The sequence below is a fragment of the Strigops habroptila genome, chromosome 9 (genome assembly GCF_004027225.2).
Source record: "Strigops habroptila isolate Jane chromosome 9, bStrHab1.2.pri, whole genome shotgun sequence".
NCBI lineage: Eukaryota > Metazoa > Chordata > Aves > Psittaciformes > Psittacidae > Strigops > Strigops habroptila.
In genome coordinates this window covers 18,778,228-18,800,910 of record NC_044285.2, presented here as the reverse complement: position 1 = coordinate 18,800,910, position 22,683 = coordinate 18,778,228, and the positions used below count along the sequence as shown (strand labels likewise).

The 22,683-nt window shown below is 41.0% G+C and overlaps 2 protein-coding genes across 7 annotated transcripts in view; both read right to left on the bottom strand.

Moving 5' to 3' along the window:
• Positions 1-549: 549 nt before the first annotated feature.
• FBXO22 (F-box protein 22) lies at positions 550-8,017 on the bottom strand. 2 transcript variants are annotated; one of them, XM_030496771.1, is made up of 7 exons: positions 7,848-8,017; positions 7,605-7,737; positions 7,392-7,479; positions 6,634-6,729; positions 5,488-5,652; positions 4,344-4,509; positions 550-3,150 (listed from the first exon to the last, which is right to left on the bottom strand). In XM_030496771.1, the coding sequence occupies exons 1-7, from the start codon at positions 7,946-7,948 to the stop codon at positions 2,721-2,723; spliced, it is 1,179 nt and encodes a 392-aa protein (XP_030352631.1). In that variant the 5' UTR covers positions 7,949-8,017; the 3' UTR covers positions 550-2,720. The 2 variants fall into 2 exon arrangements, with proteins under 2 accessions (XP_030352631.1, XP_030352633.1); XM_030496773.1 differs by having other exon boundaries at positions 550-2,700; positions 7,848-8,016.
• A 149-nt stretch (positions 8,018-8,166) lies between these two features.
• UBE2Q2 (ubiquitin conjugating enzyme E2 Q2) overlaps positions 8,167-22,683 on the bottom strand; it is a 50,611-nt gene continuing 36,094 nt past the window's right edge. For all 5 annotated transcript variants that reach the window (XM_030496761.1, XM_030496760.1, XM_030496762.1 and 2 more), the window contains 8 exons: positions 22,150-22,234; positions 17,724-17,784; positions 15,569-15,659; positions 15,189-15,247; positions 13,615-13,663; positions 12,624-12,719; positions 11,569-11,635; positions 8,167-9,783 (listed from right to left, as the gene is read on the bottom strand). In XM_030496761.1, the coding sequence (XP_030352621.1) occupies positions 9,752-9,783; positions 11,569-11,635; positions 12,624-12,719; positions 13,615-13,663; positions 15,189-15,247; positions 15,569-15,659; positions 17,724-17,784; positions 22,150-22,234 (540 nt within the window). In that variant the 3' untranslated portion in view covers positions 8,167-9,751. The remainder of the gene's footprint in view (positions 9,784-11,568; positions 11,636-12,623; positions 12,720-13,614; positions 13,664-15,188; positions 15,248-15,568; positions 15,660-17,723; positions 17,785-22,149; positions 22,235-22,683) is intronic.

Here is a 22,683-nt window from a genome sequence, read left to right as displayed (position 1 = left end):
TGTAAAAGTATGAGGTTACACATCACACCACTTGCCTATTATCTTTTGTCCTTTGAAACGTACAGTTCATTTAGTTGAATGATGTGCAAAGAAAAGCAAATGTGCAAGGAAACATTATCCATATTCAAAACATGAGGGAAAAAGAATGTCTTTTACCTTTTGTCAGCAAAACCATCACTCCTCCCTGCAGGTCTTGTGACTTAGAAAGTTTTCTTTTTTTCTTAACAAAATCCAGTTGTTGTCACTTAGGGATTATTTTCTCTTGCTGGAAACATATTACCACCAGCACCGTAACTGCAGATAATTAACTTTAGAGCAGTCCTACCATTCATGTTTGCCTCGATTGCTGAATATTCATTTTACTAGCTTTGTCCATTTTAAAACCTCACGGTTATTTTTTGAGTGTTAAAGGTATAAATTACTGCACTGCAAAATGTTCTACCAGTTAAGAAGCAGCTCTGCCTTTTGATATGTAGACCCTTAAAGGAAATTTGTTTGCTTTCAATCAGTTGTGGCGGTTGAAGTGCAAATGACAGTGTGGAGGCAAAATGAATTTGGATAGCAAGACACTTTAATCACAGATGTTGCAATTTTCTCAATTACATCACTTCCCTGTCACTTGGAGGACATGACGCAGGCTGGCAGGCACAGCATAGTGGTTCCAGCCCTGCAGTGCATGGTTCTGGGGTCCCTATGGCTCATCCCCACTCCCTAAGGTTGGAGAGGTGAGCTGGGTCTCTGGTGCAGGCTCTTGGGGTTCCCCCCCCACCCCAGTATATTTTCTGTACTATATGTTTACCTTTTAAGTGCCCTCAGCTACAGGACTGGGCAGCCACAGGACCTCACTGATGATCAGCCCCTTCAAGCCAAACTATCACTGCCTGTTTTGCTGCACCATTGTTGGAGCTCACCATCTGCTTCTTCGGACACTTCTGGACGTGTTTGCACTGTTGCTCAGGACACGTGGTTGATCATACTTGACCTACTTCTACTACAGCAAGAAGTTACTTAAAGTTCATGGGCTTACATTAGTAGTGATGCTGACTACCCTGAACTCATTGCTGACAGCAATAGGAATCCTGTTAAACATGACGCTTATGCAGACAAAGGGCCAAACATTACATTCTGGTTATGCTGAAAAAACACGTATACACCTCCCACCGAGAGGCTCCTCTTAAAATTCAAGCATACTTCATTTCCCAATACCTTTCCTATTAAATGCAGCAACTAAATGTTTTCCAAGTCACACCCACACTTACTAATCTCCTACCCCTAGGAGGCCCCTGGGAGTTCACGACTCATCCTCTGTCTTCTAATTAAAAAAACCAAATATCATCAACTTAGCCATGGGAAAGTGCTGCCTGTGCTCAGCACCCACTGAAACCAACAGTTAACTCTCAGGACAGATAGGCTTCTACCTTAGCTCCTTAGGCCAGGGAAAAGTTTCAACTCCACACGTTGCCAACGGTGGTCTTAGTTGCTACCTTTAAAGCAAAATACTGTTATTTTGTTGTACAACAGACACTTAAGTACTTTCTCTTTACTATGCTGAAAAGGGGCCAGCTGCCCAATTTGGAATTTAGAAGTGTGGTGGAACTGATCTTATTTTCATGTAATTCTGTTAATAAGTGAAAATAAGAGGGAGGAAAGAATTAAAAACCAAATATATTATTAGCTGTACTAAGACTATGCTGAATTTACTCACTTGAACTTTGCAATACTGCATTCCAGCTGCAGCAAACAAACCTGGTGTAAAAGCACAGGAAAAACATGCAAAAGCACAGGTCTTGTTTAGAGGCTCCACACCAACAGAACACAGCCAGATTGTGCATGCCCTGCAATTTCAAATTAAAAAGCAAAACAACTTTTTAAAGCAACTTAAAAGATACCAGGTAGTCTTAATGTCTTAACTTTTAGCACTCTGGATTTGTAAGTTTGTAATAGAGAGCGTCATGCCACAAAAGAATCTGAAAGGCAACAAGTACATTTGGATTGTGTAAAATTAAATACACCATGACTGGAACCACTGGTACACACAAAGTATCAGATATTATTCTAAACCAGCTATTTAAGACAACTGAAATTCAGTTCAAGATGGGGAGAGAAGTTGAGCTTGTAACTGGACAACATCTCCTTAAATCAGAGCTTTTTCTCTAAGAATAGAGGGCAAGGTACTTTTATGTATTTTCATCTTTATTTAATGAGCACTTTGTTATTTTCCTCTAAAGATTTTCATTCTTTTATTCTAATAAAACCATTTGGGTTTGTAAATAGGATTCTGGGCAGGTTGTGCATCTCTCTTGCAAAAAAATCCAGGAAATGGTGGATTCTGTGCATCAGGATTTCAGAGTGCAGCGGTAGTTTTTCTGGACTGTTTTCACACATAAATAGAGCACATCAAAGTACCGTTTCATTCTACATGTTGTATTTGGACTCCAACTGCCATTTGTGCAAACCGTTCTCACTTTGGAAGAAAGAGGCTTTCTTCAATTGCAGAATTCCATCAAATACAACTCGCCTGCAATTCTGATGTGTACACAAAATGCAAAGCTTTCTCGCAGGTATTTCATATTAACTCTATTCCAACTACAAGATTTGATAATATTACCAAAAGGATGTTTACGTTTTGGAAGGGGCTTTGACTGCAAGATGTCCACTCTTCCAGACTTCTCAGCTTTCTGGAATGAAACAAACAGCTCACTGAAACATTAAAAACATATTTACGCTTGGTTTGCTTTAGTTGACCCAAGATGAATAAGAGTCATAACGGTAGTGTAGCCATGAAGCAGGTTATCCTTTATGTCATTACATTCTCTTAATACGAAATTCCCAGTAACTATTCGATCACATCCTATCTCCCCGTGTCCAAAAAAGCCAAAGAGGGGAACGTTTGGAAAAAACTTCCTAAATGCATCTGCTTCCATATTCCTTTTGGTTTTATAATGCCGATATCCTCTGCCAACACACGCAAACATGAAGCCAATGGTGTTATGCTCAGGGATATTTGCTGCTTTGAGACGCTGCATGGCGGCTTCTGCTGTCCTCTCATCAGCTACATCCTGGTCTAAGAGAACAGTGGCACTCTGGATCTGGGGACCGCTGAAAGCCAGCCCAACCACACCGCAGGCGTCGCCGGGCTGGGCATTGTTACTGAAAGGCAATAGGCACCGAGTTAGAGAACGTTCAGGGGGACCACTTCGACCTGAATAAAGTTCTGCTGTGGCAGAAGCAGGTTTCAAAGCAGACCAACATCCTACGGATTCCGAAAGCCACCCAGTTAGAAAACAAACCAAAACCTTTAAATTTGGAAACTTTTTTTTTGCTCCCCTTTTTAGTAACCTTTCACAAGGAAAAATTTTCACTTCCATTACTAGGGATTAAGCATATGCCTACCTTTCAAATACATGCCAAATTCAGCAGTTTGTGTATGTTGCAGCTCCCTAATTCCAACTGAACTGACAGTTAAATTTAAGACACAAAGATACTCAGCATTTACATATCAATCCAGGGCAGCAGTCAGTAATGGCTTCAGATTCATGTTGCTTTAAGTCTCCATGGTTAGGCAGCACACACTGGTTTTAGCAATTACCTACTTATGCTTTATTAGCACTAACTGAATATACAGGCAGCTCTCTTGAGTAATGACGCAGCCAGCACAAATCAGATGCAAGAAAAATGTTCGTATTGCCATGGAGCCCAGATCTAGGCTGGCATGAGAGGAGTCTGTGGCAGTGTCTGCACTGCACGTCCCAGCACTGGGCACTCCAGTGAGGATGCACCAGCACATCAGATGGCACAAAGCACATCAGATTACTCTCTCTGTGCAGCAGAACAGCTTTAACAGTGGAAGCCCAAATGTGCCCTGCAGGGATCCTGGCAAGGGAAGGGGTTTAAGCTTGATGAGATCTAGCCTGGTCCTGTGAGTGCTATGTCCTTCAGTAGCAGCAGCATATTAGGCATGCTCTTGGAGCACAGTCCTGCGTGTTCAGCTACTGCTTTGTAAGGTGAACCAAACTGAGGTTGATGGAGAAACAAAATGTTCACATGAATGGTCTCTGTAACAATGAGTGATACACATAGGGTAGCTGAAGCTGGCAATCTCCTTGGCTGTGGGTTTCTCACAGCTGGGTTTCCAAAATTCAGTTTTTAACAGTCATACAAAGTTTCCAGCTTTTCAGCTAGATGACAGTGTAGCAGCTAGATTTCATTCTCTTACAAAACCTAACTATTTTACTACTGTTAATGGACAATTCTAATATGACATTAACTAAACAGCTATGGCTTCTGGAATGTTTCTTACATTTTAAATCTTCATTACAATTTACCTTGAAAAAGATACCTACTTCTCAGAGGTCAATGATGTAAAGCTCTCCACTTGTCCCCCAGCCAGGATGATACTTTTCTCATTCAAAGGATTGACTATTTGATGAAGAAATCGAGTAGCTCCAGACTTCCAGGAGTTGTAGCCAAACAGAAGAACCACCCTGAGATCTGGGTTATTCTTCAGACCTACGAACAAACCCACAAACACCAATCCTCTTACTATTTTTAAATCCTGACCCCTGAAGTCAACTATCTCAGCCTCTCCTCAAATAATACATCCCACCTTTAGTAATGGCATTCCACTGCTGCAATTGGCAAAACAAGACAGCAGCTGCCCTGGCATTCAGGAGCTGGGCTGCACTCATCTAAGTGAGAATTCCTGAAAAGAAGCTAGCAAGGAAAAAACGACTGCAACTGCTTCCTCCAGCTTTCCATTTCTTCAGCAGAGCATTTGAGTTTTACCACAGCCTCTGAAGGCACAGCTCTTCAAGTTTTACTTGGCAGACTTACTTCTCCTTTTACAGACAAGAACTGCGTTTATACGTTATTCAAGAAGAACCACAACACAGTAAATACCTCTACCTGAGAACTAAATAAATTACACACATCAGCCAGTTGCTTACCCCAAGGTAGAAACTGCCAGGTCCCTAGAAGACTCAAGAAACTCTCATTGTATTACTCTTCATAAATGACCTACCCTGCTGAGGACACAACGTGAGGAATTTATTGAACTATACTGTCTTCTGTTATGTCTTTCCTTGCTACAACACCTAATGACCTAAATGCAAAGTTATTTTGGAGAAGAGAAGCAGCTCCTCCCTACTCATTTCTAAACTGTAGTGATAGGAATCATTCCTAATGGCACAGATTTTCATCGCTATTTTCTACTAATTAGAGACTGCTCAAAACCTAACAGCTCTACTGGAAAGCTAACTGAGGTAATCTGAGATCAACACTCAGGACAACTTGACCTTAATGCTCCACAGAACAGGAAGAACACTGACACATAATTACCAGCTGCAGCTCTACAGAGTGCTCTATGAATGGAGTTAGCACAGAAGCTGTTGGTTCCGTGCATGGCATGGAATCAACTCCACACTGGCACCCAAAAGAGGAACACAGTAATTCACAACAGCCCAAATAAAGGGAAGAACAAGAACATACCTGCTTCAGCAAATTTACTTTCATCAAAGACCCTGTTCTTCACATCTTTAGAAAAATGGAAGGTATGAATTTTTACCCCATCAATTTTGGGAAACAACAAAGCAAACCCAGCTTCACCCTCTTCGATTTCTTGAGGCTGATTGCTGCTTGAACCCATAGGGGTAACTACAAAGATACAAAAGCAGACATCTTGTGTTGAGTGATTCAAATACTCTCATGTACACTAAAAGAGATTAAAAGAGGCAGAACAGCTTAGGTGATGTAAAACATGAGAGCTCATTTCCATAGCAACATACCCAATTGACAACTGTTCTGATTTTTTTTGTTGATGTTTTGGAAAGATGAAGCATGTAGGAGTCCTGCTGGCTCTAGATTGTGCTCAAGTCACTTTGGACATGGATATATGTGGATGTTTCCCCCAGCCACACCAAACATAAAGCAGTTGGAAAACAAGCACTGTGCAGTACAATACAGCTGTCTCAGGCCCTCCTGCCAACTTCTGCAGGCACGCAAACACGCAAGCATGTGATGACAGTATAGAGCAAATTGACACAAATACTGGGAGCGTATTATTGAATTATGCTAGCAACAACAACCAAATACCCTGCGTGTGCTGTGGGAAGAGAATTTAAGGTGAGAAACTAAGAGAAAACTTTGTGATGATAAAGTGAAACAGTAGAAAAAAGACTGCCACGGGAGGCTGTGAATTGTCCATACTTATTCAATATGCCTTCTGCTAGACCGTAACAAATGGGTACATACTGAGAATGTCCCATACAATTAATCACAATATATGACTGCAAAATACAGATAAATCCAAGAAACACCCAACTATTACATTAAGGTGCCAGCAATAAGTTGGCTGCTCAATTAAATCAACCCTTTTAATTAGAATTGCATCACACGAAGTAAGAATTTAAGCTCCGCGTGACTTAACAGCAACCCTGTGACCTCCTTAAAATTTGAAGCTAGCACTGAACAAGGTGGGAGCAGAACGTGGAAATCAAAGTGAGAACTCTCCATCAGTTTGCAGGACTATGCTTTCAAAAACGGAAAAAATTGTGATAAACAGGAACTGGAAGAGAGCTGTGACACACAAGACACCTTCAAGCTGTTCTCTCTCAGAACCACACATCCTCCTCCTACCTACAATCCCTGGAGTGACCAGTCCAAGAACCTGACATCGCTTTGGCAACAGCTTTTCAAGCGCAATTGCTGTTTCTTTGCTGTTTCTCTTCCTGGCTGTAAAAAAAAGAACAGGCAGAAAGAAATGAAAGTGAGTTGTTCTGATGGGTACCGAGACAAACCCTACAGCAATCCCATACTATTTAACCAATGCTGCCCATCAGTGGCTGTCCCGTTAATAACATGGCAAACCTGTATTAAGCAGCAAGAGCACGGGGGCTCCTGGCATGCAAACAGAACCCGTATCCCCCAGAGTGGGAAAGGAACTCGTAACAAAACACAAGATGTGCTTCACACAAGTGCAATACTATGTGGTTGCAGATTTTATTGCAAAATATCTACTTTCCCCCAAAATTCAAACTCATAGAGTTTGAGTCATGGGATCAAACAGGTTGGAAAAGACCTTTAAGCTCATCAAGTCCAACCATGCCCCAGCACTGCCAAGGCCACCACTAACCCATGGCACTGAGGGCCTCGCCTACACGGTGTGTGAACAGTTGTAGGGACGGTGACTCCAGCACTGCCCTGGGCAGCCTGTTCCAAGGCCTGAGCACCCTTTTGGTGAAGAAATTGTTCCTAATATTCAGTCTAAACCTCACTTGGTGCAACTTGAGACCGTTTCCTCATTCTACCACTTGTTACTTGGGAGCATTCCCTTTCAGCTGGCTTTTCCTCTAGGCACAGCGCACTCCAAGCGCGTCTGGAAGGGGAAGGTTTACCTTTCTTCTGCTCGTGGCACTCCTCATGCCCGCTGAAGGTTTCCGCATCGGCGATGTAGAGCACGGTCTGGGGCAGCACATGCACCTTCTGCAAGGAGAGAGGATGAGGATGAGGCGCAGGGTTGCTCACCCAGTGCCCGCTCCGCAGGGCAGCATCGCCTGAGGGAGCCCTCCCGGAGGCGGGAAGCCCCGCTCGCGCGCGCACGGACCCACCTCGAGCTCGCGGGCCATGGCGCGCACCAGCGCGTGGCTGTCGGCGGGGCCCGGCTCCAGCGCCGACACCCAGGCGAGGCGCTGCCGCGCCCGCAGGATCCGCCGGGCGCACTCCCTCCACAGCCGGCACACGCTGCGAACAACACAACATCGCGGTCGGCCCGGGCCGCCCTTCCCCTCGCAGCCAGCCGGCACGGCAGCGCCCATATACACCACACACACACACCCCCCCCCGCCCCTTACCAGGCGGCGCGCAGCAACGCCTTGGTGGGCAGGAAGCCGAGGACGCGCTCCACCACCTCGGCCAGGTTGCTGAGGACGAACCCGCCCTTTGCGGCCTCCATAGCGGCGGCGCCGCCCGCCGCAGCCTCCCCTGCCCCGCCGCGGCCACGGAGGTCCCAAGCGGACTTCCGGCGCCGAAGAGGCGGAGACAGCAGGAGCAGGCTCACCACACATACACACACACTGCCGCCGCCTAGCGGCGGGGAGGACCCGCGGGCGCTCACACACACACACACACACACACACACACACACACAGAGAGCAGCAGGGACACAGCGCGCTTCGTAAAATGGTTTTTATTCATAAACTTGATGCAAGTTTACAAATTACTGTACATTGCCAGGGCGCTCCGCCGGGAGAAACGGAACCCGCACCCGCGGGGCGGGCACCGCGGCGCGCCCCGGCGCCGGTTCTGCCCGCCCGCACCGCGGGTGTGTGCGGGTACACCCAGCGCACCGCGGGAGCCGCGCGGCCGAACCTCTCCCATCCTTTCGTTCGAGCTAAAAACTGGATGTAAGAGCAAACGCACAAGGACCCGCGGGTGCCTGACAGAGGAGAGAGCACAGGAGTGATAGTCAACTGAAAACAGAACAAAAACATGCGTCTGCGCTTCAAAAGAGTGCTTAACTCATGGTACAGCCCCGCAGGGGAGCAAGGGCCTAAGGACTAGTACTACAACCAAAATAGAATCGATTTAGTTAAGGCAATGAAATATGGTGTAATTACACAGACCCAGATTCATTTCCTAATAAAGAACCAACAGTTCCCATTCGCCTCTCAATAACAAAACCACTGTCATGACTATGGCAACATTTCTTAAACCTCTGAATCCGATGACATGTTTTTGTACTTTATTGTAGCTTTTATATAAAAATTTTCATCCAAGGACTTTCATCTCGATTTGTGCCAATCACTTTATAAGTTCATTAGTTTACAAATGATTGCAACAACCCGTTAATAAAATGGAACACCTAAAAAGGTTTTTTTGTTTTTTTAGTATTTTAAATAACTTCAAGCTTCATACTGCGGCTCTTCTTGTTAAGGAGCTTGAGCCAACAAGTTGCAGGAACAGCCCAGCAAGTTCTGATGCCCCAGTGGAAGTGACTAGTTACAAGGTTTTATTGGCACAGCCTTGCTCTGCTTAAAAAAAAAAAAATAAAATAAAATAAACCAAACAAAAACCAAGAACAAAAAAATTTAACATAACCTAAACAAAGAGCATCTCTTCCAAAAAACAGTTCATATTCTCATACAGCCATGAAAAATGTTTAATGACTTAACATACATGTGTTCTTCCTATATCATTAATTTGGAAATACTACAAATGCTGTCATTTTAGACCAGAAAAAAAAAAAAAAAAACCACTACTGTGATTTGCAAGACCTGACATCTCCTAGAACAGTATTAAACAAAGGTATTAAACTTCTTGGCTTTAAATGAAACGATACAATGCAAGTCTCTCTCTGCAGTCTGCATTTTGCAAAAGGTAAGAAATACACAAAAGTGTGTTGAACAACTCACTCCTATTGAATGATCTTTAGTAACTCGGTAGCCTGCTGTAGGGAGCTTATGCTTTCAAATAAAAAAGGGAGAAAGGAGGGCATGGCCCAAATATGCTTAATCCATAAGAACAAATACCATAAAGGCCCAAACTGCTCAGTCCAGATACCTAAGAAGAGCGGAATGGTAAGGCTGTAACTTATACTTTACGTGTCAGTTGACAGATTATCCACTAACTTATCTAATAGCTAAAGTCTTCAGTACAGCTGTTATAGGGGCACTCGTAGCTTGAGTCTGTGTGTTGGAAAACATAAAAAAGAGCTTGTTTTGTTGACATTGGTCCATGTATACAACAGTCCTCAATGTTAGCCATCTTCTTTTGGAGGAGTGTACCAGCCTGCAGAGAACAGAGACATGCATTAGGTACCGACATCGCTGTGTCAGGACAGTCTTACCACCTCACTCTCCATTTCTGGGAGATGGACCTCTAAAACCTGGCTCCTTCCTTCCCTCTTAAAGAAGGCCAGCTCAGCAAGACCCAGTGTCCAAAATGCTAGTGGTCTGCAGCGGGAGATACAGCACGTGGCATATTCCAGGATCACATCCATATGTGGGTGTGAAAATTAGATACTTCCAAGTTTGGGTTTTTTGTGGCAGCAGCTATCCTGAAGTGGACAAGCTGGATATCAACAATGGAAGCTGTAGAGGAGGAAAGTTGCTGTAGCAAAACCAAATGGAATAGAGGTAAAACCTCCAAGTCTTCAAGCCATTTAATGCACAGACATAGAAACATGACTGCACTGGGATAATTGTCTATAAATCCCATGTCCTGTACTGAAGAGCTAGGCACATCCAAGCATTTGAATGGTTTATCCTACTTCTGCAAGTCTTGCTGTAGCAATAGGCTCAAAAATGTCAGTTGAATAACTTGTCTCCTGATCGGATTTGGCATGTTTAGCAGTTGAATCACACCTATCAAATGTGCACAGGGGTTTTCTTTAGTCACCTCCAGATCTCCAGTCTTAATTCTCCCAGCTACTATTGTAAAAATTTCTCTAATTTTCTGTACAGTGAATACAAGGCCTATTTATTTTGTCCCAGAGAACAGGTAGCAAAAGGACACCTTTTGCAGCAGCAATAAATGCTGTGGATGCTTTGTGTACAGCTCGTGACATGGTAGTAATCACTGTAGTCAAGGCTGGCACATAGCTAGAAGTAAACAGAGCACCATGCTGGCTTTTGTAGCAAACTAAAAAACCAAAAGGCTCAGTTAATGGCAAGCTCAAAATACCATAAAATTGGAAAGCATTTTAAAGTTGTCCTCTTTGATCTTCCTCCCCCTAGTAGAGAAGGCATTATGTTCAATTTTAGAGGTAGGGAAACTGAGGTGCTCGCTCCAGCCACACTGAAATACTCTCACGTTCACAGCAACCTGAATTCCCAGAAGACACTGTGTCCAACCTGGACTACAGAACACCACAGAAGCGGTAACTGGACTAACTCCCTTATCAGGACACCATGGTACCAGTTCTGCGGATTGCTTTTACGTAACATATAAGCCACTTACATCTTTTAAAGCCTCAGGTCATTTGTTGTCTCCTCATCCTGGCACAATGAACACGATTATACCTGAAGCACTTGAATACTTGTTTCATGCAGCTGAAAGACCATAAACTGGCTTTAAATAGAACAGTAAACGTGTCTCCCATTTCTATTGCACAGTTTTCCAACTTGTGCACTTGACTTGGACTTTTCGTATTTTTTAAACCTCCTTTCCACTTTATCTCTTCCTTAACGATTACTACAAGGTCTTGCCACATTGAAACAAAGCCCTTCAGGGAAAGAGGCAAACCTCCAGCAGATACTTCACTAAGACACTCTGAAAGCTCCAGTAACAATAAAGTTCCTTGATCAGCTGCCTGAAAATGAAATTGAACTACCTTTCAAAAGACAGTAGGAACACATGGAACATTCACATAAGCTGGAAAAGTTGCAATGATTGTTAGTCAAGTTACTTTAAGCACTATTGTCTTCCTAGTGCAAGTTGAGAAGAAGGAAACACCATTTATGTTCTTTCCAAGCCAACGTAAGACACTCTGGCACTTAGAAGTTCTATGAGGCCAAATACCAATTCCCAGGTTGCTGCGCAGAAAAGAAAAAAAAATCAAAAGAATGTACGTACCATTTTTCTCATGTATTTGTACTAGTGACTTATAGGACTGCTGTGCTCTTGCTAGATTATATTGATTCTGAAAGGAGAAAAAACTAACATCAACTGGCAGCCAGACACGTGAGGCTTAAAAACAGTTCTATGAAGAAATGCTATAGCAGACTTACAAATAAAAACCTTGCACAGTGTTATAACAGGCCTGGCTTCAAAGCACAAGATGTTCAAAACAAATATCCTCATTTTCTCATTTCTCCTCTGCCATAATGACAATAATTTGTACACCCTTACTGCTGGAAAGGCCCCTCTATGAGAAGGTTAAGAACCTGAGCCACTGAAATGAAGGCTTCAGGCAATCTGTCTTGCTCAGCTGACCAGCTACTGGGTTAGATAGAATGGTGATCATAAACTTTTACATCTTACCTACGTAGGTCACTACCCTTAGATCAGTGCTTAAAAACTAGCATTCAAGTGACAGTTTCATTCACTTAAATATTTAAACATCCTTCTGCTGAAAACAGCGTTTAGTACTTCAAAGTCTTTTAAGTTATGGCCCGTTACCAGCACACCCACTTGAACTGAATTATGATTTCCATTAATGTTTGAATGGCTAGCTCAGGATTTGCATGGTATTATTTTTCACCCTCTCATGAAACTTTGCACGTGTTTGGTCCAGCAAAAGGAGGAGAACTCCTCAATATCAGCATATGCGATCCTGGCAGCCAGGGTGTCATCTACAGCTCTTCTCAAATCTGGAATTTCCAAATCCTCCTGATTCCCAATTCTGACACCACTTCCTTCCCCACTTTGCCAATACAGGGATAGTGCAAGTCTAACTGCTTACACACCCTGCCCATCCCAAGGTTTTATCCTCCCATGTTCATAATTTCTTAACAAACTCAGAGTTAACTGCCAACAAAAAACTCACACATGCACCAGACATCAAGATAAATCAAAATGCAAATATATTTGCAATGACAATTCTGTCATTAAGCATCTTCTATGCAAGTCAGCAAACAAATGGAAGCCTAACAGTAACTTCTGTAATGGATATAACACAGCGTATTTACCTTATTGGCTCCAAACTGTACTCTGGCTTTTCCTTTGACTAAAGTGGCATTGATCTGCATGATGACTGATTCTATTGAATAGGCACTGCTCCAGCCCTGGGGGAGGAAGGAAATATTTCTGTGTAACATGTACTTGCTTCTTGTGCTCAGCTTGCACACTGATTTTGGGATGTGTGCTTTGGCATTTTTTTTCTGAACTCCAGTTTTAGTTTTAAGCACTTGTTTTCAGTTAACAACAGAGAAAATCTGCAAAGTGATATTACAGCATTACTAATAAGAACTTGTAGGAAACATGGAAAGGCTGATTCACACGTTTCCAAAATGCAGCAAGACAGAAACAAGAGCAGCTCCATTATTACAGCATTTACACATTTTCAGCAACATCACAACAGAAATTACTTTCTTGGAAGCAGCAGCAAAGACTGCTATCTAATGAAGCCATTCAGTGAGCTATGACAATTCTGCCCCATGAAAATTACTGCTTATCTCTGGCATTGTTTACCTTCCAGGGTTCACAGAAGTTTCTGCCAGAGCCTGCAAACAGTTACTTCATTCATTGACTTATTTTAAAGAGAAAACCTATCCCTGTCTACACAAGAGTCATCTATGCCTAGAATGTTGTGCATTCCTCACTTCTCCAGAGCTGACTTGGTGCAGTAGCAGATGCTTCTGGAGAAGAAAGCAATGCGTCTTGCTTCTCAGAACTCACTCTTTACACCAGCTTCCTCCCAGAAATTCTGAGAACTCAAAGTTGATGTGCTCTCACTTCTTGCCTCTTCCTCAGACCTCTTGTAAGCCATCCAAGGCAGAAAAGAAGCTCTCTCACAAGATCAGCAAGGCAAATCTTGTGGGACTGGGGTTTATTCCACCATGTTCTCTTTGGAGTGTATAATTTATTCCACACAGGGATTCTTCATCTCAGGGGAAACAGCTATTTGCATTATTTTAAAGCATACTTTGTTATTATCCAGATAACAGAGCCTGTGTTCACCTGTTTAGTAAGAAGTTCCATGCATAATGCACCCCCTCCTAGGACATACCTAGAAACAGACATGAAAGAAAATATATTTAACATCAACAGTTGGTAAAAGCTCAAACTGTTCACAGCACTTTAAGCTCTTGCAGGCTAGTTTGGTAAATTTTTTTGTTCACATGAAGCTGAAATGCCCTTTAACCAGTAATATATTGTACCTAGTTAGATATATTATACTTAAGCAAAGAAGATTATATTTTTTTTGGTCTAACAACGCTAATTTCCCCTACACTTAGTTAAAATCAGTGACCGAGCTAGTCCGCACAACTGCTTACGCAATTGTACACAGACCATGAAACAAGAAGGTTACTTTTTATGGTTACACTAGGTGGTACTGATGTGCAGTTGTAAAAAGAAACAAATTCACTTCTGTAAAGAAATTTAACACAATTCCATACACTGTAGGTGCACCTATAAATCAAAGATGTAGGCAAACGAGACAAAGGAGCTCTTCTATAAAACATTTCTGATTTCAGTAACACTTCATCATGCATTGTGCTGACTGGGGCCCAGCAGTTTTGTGGTGACCACCTGGTCATCACAAAACCTGGACTGGGGGAACAGAATTTATCACTCCAAAAATGCATCCTCTCTTATGATCAAGACATTCAACCAACATAGATGTATACACAACATTCACAGGGAAACAATCACTGAGAACCTGCTGGGCCATTCTTTCCTTCATTCTCCAAAGAAGCCCAAGTACAACAAAATCAGAAACCAAATGAGTTTTCTGGTGTCTGGCACTGCTTCTTCACTTTCTGGGTAGCAGCAACCCTCATGAACACTATTTACCTGCACTAACCTTTTCCTGAATGCCAAAAAGACACACAGCAATTAAAATAAAATCAGAATCAGCACCAGGTATCACAGACTGCCTTTTCAAATGTACAGGTATAATTTCCTGTCAGCAGGAGGTACATAAAAGCCTGAAAAGGCAAATTTAATTTACTCTCCATGGATATATACAAGTTTCTGTGCCATGGAGAACACTTCAAACATTTCACATGACTTTTGGAGCATTGTGTTGATCAAATTCAGTATTCTGGTGCTAGCATTTGGGGATGTTTTTAATAAAAACTTTATGGCAGTGTTACCAGCAAGAGAGTCGGTTAAGACTACCGTTTAAGGCAACACAGGGACCAAGAACACTTCAGAGAACCAACTCAAAACACTCTACAACAGGAGAAATAACAGCAATGTTAACCTTGCATAAAAAGAGACCAGTTCTTGAACATCATGGCAGGCACAGAGTCTTTCAAAGCTAGACACAAACTAAGCAATTCCAAGAGGAATTGCACCCAGCTGTTTGCCTGCTATTAGTTCAGAAAGCTTGAAAAACAAGTCTCCACGTAACACTTTGAGCTTTTCACCAAACTCATGGTCTGTAGCAGCTCAGGTACATATTTAGGGGAAATTTCTTGAAGTCTATATGTGAGTCTCCAAACTTTCCCTGCAAACCCAACCAACCAATCTCAAGTTGTAACATTTTCACCACAAGGTAAGATTCCTGTGAGGCGCCTCAAACCTACCCTCCTGTGAGCACTGGAGATACCACTCGCACAAAGGGAGGATCAAAAGGGAAGTTATCCTGAAAAGCATAACAAAAAACAGGTTAAGAAATATACTTATTTATAACACTGCTTTCCTAACCAGGAAGTATTTCAGCCACCTTATTTGGCAAATGAGATTTAAAGCAGTAGAAGTTTTCAGTTCTGTAGAAATCACTTTCCCACAGCACTGGCTAAAAAGCAAGTACTGGGAAGCTTTAGTGGCAAAGAAAGTTGCTTTTGTTTTTTCTTTTTAATGCTACAGCTCTATCTTTACCCAAGTAACAGCTGAGGGTCATTTCAGTCACTTTCTACTGTAAGGTACAAATTTAGCCCCAGCATTTCTTCCCATACACACATACCTTAAAAGAGAAGTTGAGTAAAATGTATTCTACACCTTCTTTTTCTTTCAAGACCTGAAGATCACTGTGCAGTGGGCTATCAGGATCAACCCTATAAAAGAAGCAGGCAGAGACCCTGGATGAAGTTAATATTTTCAATACCTGTGAACAGCGATTACTCTTAAATAGCTCCTTCAGGTATTTATAGTTTACAAACTGTAATTTAAGGTGAACTGTAAAAAACTCCTGCTCTTTTTACAAAGTAAATACTTTGCCATGAGATCAGCTAGAAAGCTTGATTTAACACATTACATTCCCAATGCTATATTATTTTTATAGTTACATATATACAGTCATATATATTTTTACAGTTAGCATAAAGCAACCTGTTTATTTGAAAACAGCAACTTTAATTCTCTTCAATTCACTGAAAATGTACGTTCCAACAAGAGGGGGAAGAAAAAACAATTACCATTAAGGCTGTAGTGATCTAGTTTTCAGTACACAGTTAGTAAATCCTTTACTTTATGTGATCATAGTTCCATAGCAGCTGTTAAAAGTAATCTGTATGAGCACAAGTACTAAAGGCAGCAGCTTCTGCTCACCACAGTTTCATCAACTGTTTCTTGCAAAACACTAGTGGTGAGCAGCCCAGACACTCATTCAGACACTAGTGGGTTAATTCCAGCCAGGCTCTGACACCCCAGCAGCTTTTAAAAGAGACTAGTCAAAAAATGCCTGCTGCAAGCCTAAAGCATGTGTTAAAGGGACTGATGGGCTATTAAATCCAATCCTCTGCTAACAAGCAAAACCACAAACTTGTTAGATCCCATTTCAGAATGGCCAGATTGTCCCCATCCTACCAATGAGAAGCTGATTCAGAAGAAAATCTCCCAGTGCTTAGAAACCTATCACTTCCAGCCATAGCTTGTACTAGGCCAGTTCAGCGTTATTTGTTCTAGTAACAATATGGTTTCTTAATCAAGTGGGCTCTTTTCTTTCTGACATTTACCCCCTTATATAGACTGCACACATTTCATTTGTTTAGAGATGCTTTTTGCTGGGCTAAACAAACACAATACTTCTTATCTTCTCTTAGTCATCCTGGAAGCCATTCGCTGCATGCACTCCATTTTGTCTTTCTTGAAAGCAGAAAGTCAGACCTGCTCACTTGAAAAGAGGTTTCAAATCACTGCACAGTGGTTTGAGCACTTTGTTACTGAAGTGCTCAATAGACAAGGCGTCCTGTAATATGGCACAGATTTTTCTTACACACGTCATTGCTGCCATTTTCAGCTTCAAAATGTTCCCATGCCTGTGATTATGCTAAGGGAAAAAAGCCTTTATTTCAGCAGCTGGTGACATAGTCATTCAAGTCTTATCACTAGGACAAGGCAACAATTCCTACAGGCAGATAAATTATTGTGCCGAAACAGCTTATGTCCTTATTCACCATGACCTACCTAAACTGATGGAAATTCCTTCCATGTTTTGCTACCATCCTACTCTGGACAGACTTTTTCTTCCTACAAGTTATCTTGTAGGATGATGGCAGACGACCCTTACCAGGAATTACTTCAATATAATAGCTCTAGAATTAAAGTTATTGGACTTTGGACACAACAAAATGACTTATCTAGTGCATGTAGTGAAAAGCAGTACGTAAAAGAAGACAAGTTATGAGTCATAATTACGTTATACCTAAAAGTTTCAGTCCTATGTGTCTGCTCAACTGTAGAGATGAAGAACTAATGACACTAAGACAGTTCTGTTCCTTCTCACATCTTGAATGAAATTAGAAGTTGCATTTTCTTCAAATTACAACAAAAAAAAAACCAAAACCCACAACCCAAAATAAAACCATCCAGATAAAAGTGCTGGACAAAAATTTCATTACTTAAAGTTTCATATTTTGGAGTAGTTTTGGAAAGAGAACTGAACAGAAATGAAAGTTATGGTATTACACACTGTGTTGGCTGTGCAAAGGGGGTTTGGTTTTTTGCCAGCTCAATTATTCCAGTTCCATCTCTGTACACATTTCTGTATACCAGAACTGTAGCCACCACACACTATTCTACACATTCTGGCTACAGATTGTCATTTATCAAAAGATAAGAATCTCTGAAGCAATCATGAAACAAATTTTTCAGAACATGACAAAACTTCAATAACTTACTTTAGAAGCTTAACGTGCCATTCATACAAGCTGTCATTTACCAGTTCCACTGAATATATCCCTGCAGAAATATGACACAGAATTAATTACACACTAGAAGTTTAACAAGGTAAAATTTAGCAAAAACATTATTTGCTTTTAAGTACAAATACTGTCAGAAGATGTAAGCAATACATAAGATACTGATATACTGATAGAGGCACATCCTTCCTCCAACAGCAAAAGCACTTCTGGGCAACTATAAGGAAACAAGTTCTTTCACTTCTAATAGAAAGAAAATCCACATAGAATCAAAATGTTTTTCTAACACTCAACCATTCCCTCCCCTCCCAGATCCCCTTGGAACTTTCCACAGCTACAACTTCAGCTTGCTTAGTACTCAGTCTATTTTACACCCAGTACAGGACCAACATGCTTTTAAAACATATAACACACAGTCTGAGTATGCAGCATGACCTGTGTGTATTTCCCAGGTTCTCATCAGTATTGGCACCCCAGGACAGGACACAGGACAGTGCATGGAGGAGAAATCCAAGAAAAGAAGGTACTGCATTGGATGAAGCACCTTCCCAAGAGCTGACCAAAGAAGGCAGAAAGATGCACTAAAACCTAAAAAACAGCTGTCTCTGGAAGCCAGCTGATGATTTTCAATGGTTGATTTGTTTTAAGCATGTAAAACAATAGTTACACCTTTCACTCAAGGGAAGGAAGAAAGGTTATTTGCCATTTTCTTGTACATTCAAGCCTCCTCTGCAGAAGTTCACAAGCAGCCCAGGAAGAAGCAATAAATCTTTAACTATCAGACAAGATTTAGAAAATACTATCAGTGATGTTCAAAAGCCTTATCTCTTCCCTCACAGACTGTTCATGCATACACACTAAACAACTGTGATGACACTTGTGACCTGGGCTAATATTTAACAGCATATCTGTTGCTGACGTAACTATTTGGAAGACATACGTAATTAAGGAATAGGCCCAGGATTTCTGAAGGCTTCACCAGCAACAGACTGCAGCCACGGCATTCTCTCCAAGGAGTTACAGTATTAATGTCTGAGGTTTATTATTCTAGAGTAGATCATCTTGCAGCAGTACGGATGACATTTCAAGTTGCCCAGGCACCTTTATTTCTAAAGCATTCCAAAACTCAGTAAGCAAGGTGAGGAAAGCATGCTTGTTTCTCTGTACCACAGTGCCACAAATGAGTTCAGGACTGACAAGATGTGCCTTAAAAGAACAGCAAGCTACTTAATCAGCCTTTTAAGTACCTACATTTTGAGCTGAATAGTATCTGTATGTTCTCATGAAGAGCAGCAGCAGCAGCAGGGTTGCTCTGTGCCTTGGTACAGAAGCTTGTTAACAACACTGTCCAAAAGGGGTGGGATGGGGATTTTAATAGTCAAAGGGTGTTATTTGGAACCAGCTTATATGCTTTTTCCTTAATTTAGGCAGAGGGCCATCCATAGAGGTGATGGAAGTAAAAGCAAGCACACAGAACCATGAAGCAAGCAAAAAATTTAAGAGATGAAAAGGTAGGAAGAAAAAAACTCCTCCTAAAACAGAGGCAATGTCTTACTCATTGCAACTTTACTACAACTAGAAGTGAAGCCCATACAGTCTTTGGATAAAGCAGTGAGCTGAAGTCACTAGGTATGAATAACACAGCCACTAAAGAGCTGAACAGAAAATATTTCCTTTAGTATCTCCAAATTCTTTGTTTCTCCCTCTCCCTCCTCTCTGCCACCCTTACCCCCCGATCATGTTAAAACCCTTGTGAATTCTTCCATGTGAACTAACCAAACCTCCAACTTAATATTTGGAAATGAGATAATTTCGTTTGGAGGACTTGTGACTCTTACTATGAAAAGAGGTTAATGAAACTCTGTCTAATTTATTGCAGACTATCTTAACCTGCTGGAGTATTTTTTTACTTTTGTTAGCTCATAAGAAAATGGTTTTCTCTTTGATCTTAAGGGTGGTACTTCACTTAGGTTTTCCACATAGATAAGCAACTTGCCTGTTGACAGCAAGCTGGTTGTCATCTTTTGCTTGAACTCCAACAATAGTATTTCAATCACTAAAGGAGCTTCAGTTCCAAAATGGACACTACTTTGAGTGTACACCCATAGTTGAAGTCCTGACAGTGTTTTTTAATGCTGCTTTTTAATAAAACAGTTTAACAGAAAAGAAAAAATTAAAGGATTATTATTACAAGTATTATTCACTTCAGAAGTCCCAGTGTTGTCCTATTGTCAGTCCTGAAAACATGTAACCTCATATACCCTACCTAAAGTGGTTCTTATGCAACTGAACAGCAGCCTTAGATGCTCTGGCTTATATTAGCAAAAATGAAAACAGTGTTAAATTACCTTGCAACAGTTACCAGAACCTTTAAGTTTCACAATTGTTCCCTTTGTGTGTTAATATTAAGAAATTAAATTAAGGGAAAAATGGACCATGGAGCAAGTTCTCAGAAAAAGATCACATGTTAAAAAAAAAAAAAAAAGCCAATTATTTACCATGCCCCTGCTCACATGGTGGCAGTTATCTAACAACTAAACACAGAACTAGGCTAGACAAGCAGGTTTGTGCAAAGGAGAGGAACTGATATTTAAACTTTCAAGTCCTAAGATTAAATGAAGCTGTAAGGAATCTAGGTAAGTTTTATAACAAACACCATCATTTACTGGCAACATTTAATAATTGTACCAGTAGGATGCTGTTTCAAAGCAGGATTGCCATGGTTTTATAGCATCAACTGCCACTTGACACTTCACTTCATCAACATGTTTTAGAAAAGGCATCCAGTTGTAGTCTTTTTACATATTCCGAAGTCATAAGCTAATAGTAAGTAACTATACTCCTTCTAGTATCTCAACTTCCTTTACAGTTTATAGCAGGGTTTACTTTTCCTCATCAGGGTATGCCTTCCTGCATCAGGAGTTCAGTCTTTTGCAACTAGTTAAGACTTGTTATTAATCTAAAGCCAAGAAATGGCATTATTAAGGAACCCAAATCCTCACCTCTAAATACACCTATTATGGGGGCTTCTTGGTGACTCCAGCAGTACCACTATGTGATTAAGCACCATACAGTCTTTACAATCAAGTAGATTTGTTATACCCAATCTTTGTTCCAACCACAAAAACAAATCCTGAAGATCATACATGGGCAGTAAAGCTTCCCATGTGACTAACGTAGATCTATTTCTAGGCTCTTCCTTAGTCCCAGTAATCCATTCTTTGCTGGACAGATGGTGATTAGGGCATACTGGCAAGCACTCAGTTGCAGTAAAGCCTAAAAGAAGTAGGCTACATTAGATCAACACTAGGTTACCTAATCAAATTTATACTTCAGACACTGTCCACAGTACTTGAGCACATAAAACTATTTACCTTAAAGGTAAATATGGCAAATCAAAACAGAAGCTTAATGTCTCTTCAGCTCTGTCCTTTCACACATGAATTAAAATGCCATAGCCACTGAGTGAGATTTAAGACCACTAGAAACAAACTATGGCAGAAGCTCAGTAAAAGAGAGAGGATTACAATTTAGACTAATTTTCTAATTGGGCATTCCTTCTGTTCCCATCCTGGTTCTCATATCTGGCTGCAGCAATGGAGTTATCTACTCAGCTGGCCCACAGGAATACAACTTGCCCGATATCTGCGTTATCTCTAGTTCTTGTACGGTGACACTCAGACAATTCAATATACTCATTCCTTTGCTGAGCTGTTTAGGTACAGCCCTTACATAGCGCAAATAGAACAGCCAACCACCTACCTACCTAACACTAATCAGTGTTTGTTACTCAAACAAACTTAAGACAAGCTCGTTTTCAATTTCCATTTGTATCCTTATTCCAAGGAATACATAGAGCTCAGGATCAGATTAACACCATCACAAAATAATAGAAGTAACAGCAGTGCAATTAAAGTTAAATCCTGTACAACAACAAAACCTTCTGCTGTTGAACACAAGTCTCTCTACAGCAAGCATATCCTTTTTGACCACTAGTGGCAGTGGTCAAAGCTTTTGCCCTATATACCTGGAGAGCTGAATTTCAGGTAGTTTTGAAACCTCAAGAAGTCCCACAGGAGTAGTCTTGAATTATTCTTCATAGTCACCCACCCCAAGAGCATTCTCACAGTTACACCTATCTGCTAGTTCTCAATGAAGTTTTGCATTACGAAAAGGAAGAACATTTTAGGAGATGTATCCTCACTTCCTTTTTGTCCACCTATACACTTTTATGTAACAAGATTCTATATAATGTATGTATCTATGTATTTTTATATATGTGCACGCATATACACACATACATGTAGACGCATACATACGACAACAAAACACAGAATTAGCAGGAAGTACTTGCCAAGAGAACACTTAAAATATATTTTAAGAAGGGAAATATGAAGCATTTTACCTGTTTTATAACTCTGTGATCTATATATATCCCTGAGTTCTTTCATAAGTCGATCTGAAGCCTGAACTGACCCAGAGACTGCACCCTGAAACAAACAAAAAAAGACTGCAAATAAGTGAAAAGTAGTATTTACAAACAGCTTTATTTCCATTACAAAGTTACAATAACCAGAAGGTTCTGTATTAGGATTAGGTTTCTAAAAAGCTACATATTCTAGTGAGCAAAGACTATTCAAAAGAAACAAGACCCTCTAAAGCAGCACATTAATATATACTACTACATGGTATAGGTGATACAAATTTTTAATCAAGGTACAACTGACATACGTTTCTGTAAAGTAGTTTAATCTTTCTAGCATTTTGATTTCCAACATGGATCCACAGTACATTTCTAATAGGGAAATATATCCTTTTACCTTTTACTCCTATGCACTGGGAAGAAAAGTAAGACTAATGCTAAGAACAAACTTCTGCACATAAGGTTTTACTGTTTTCTCAGAAGTGTATTTTTATTTGGTTATAAAAGAAAAAGTAG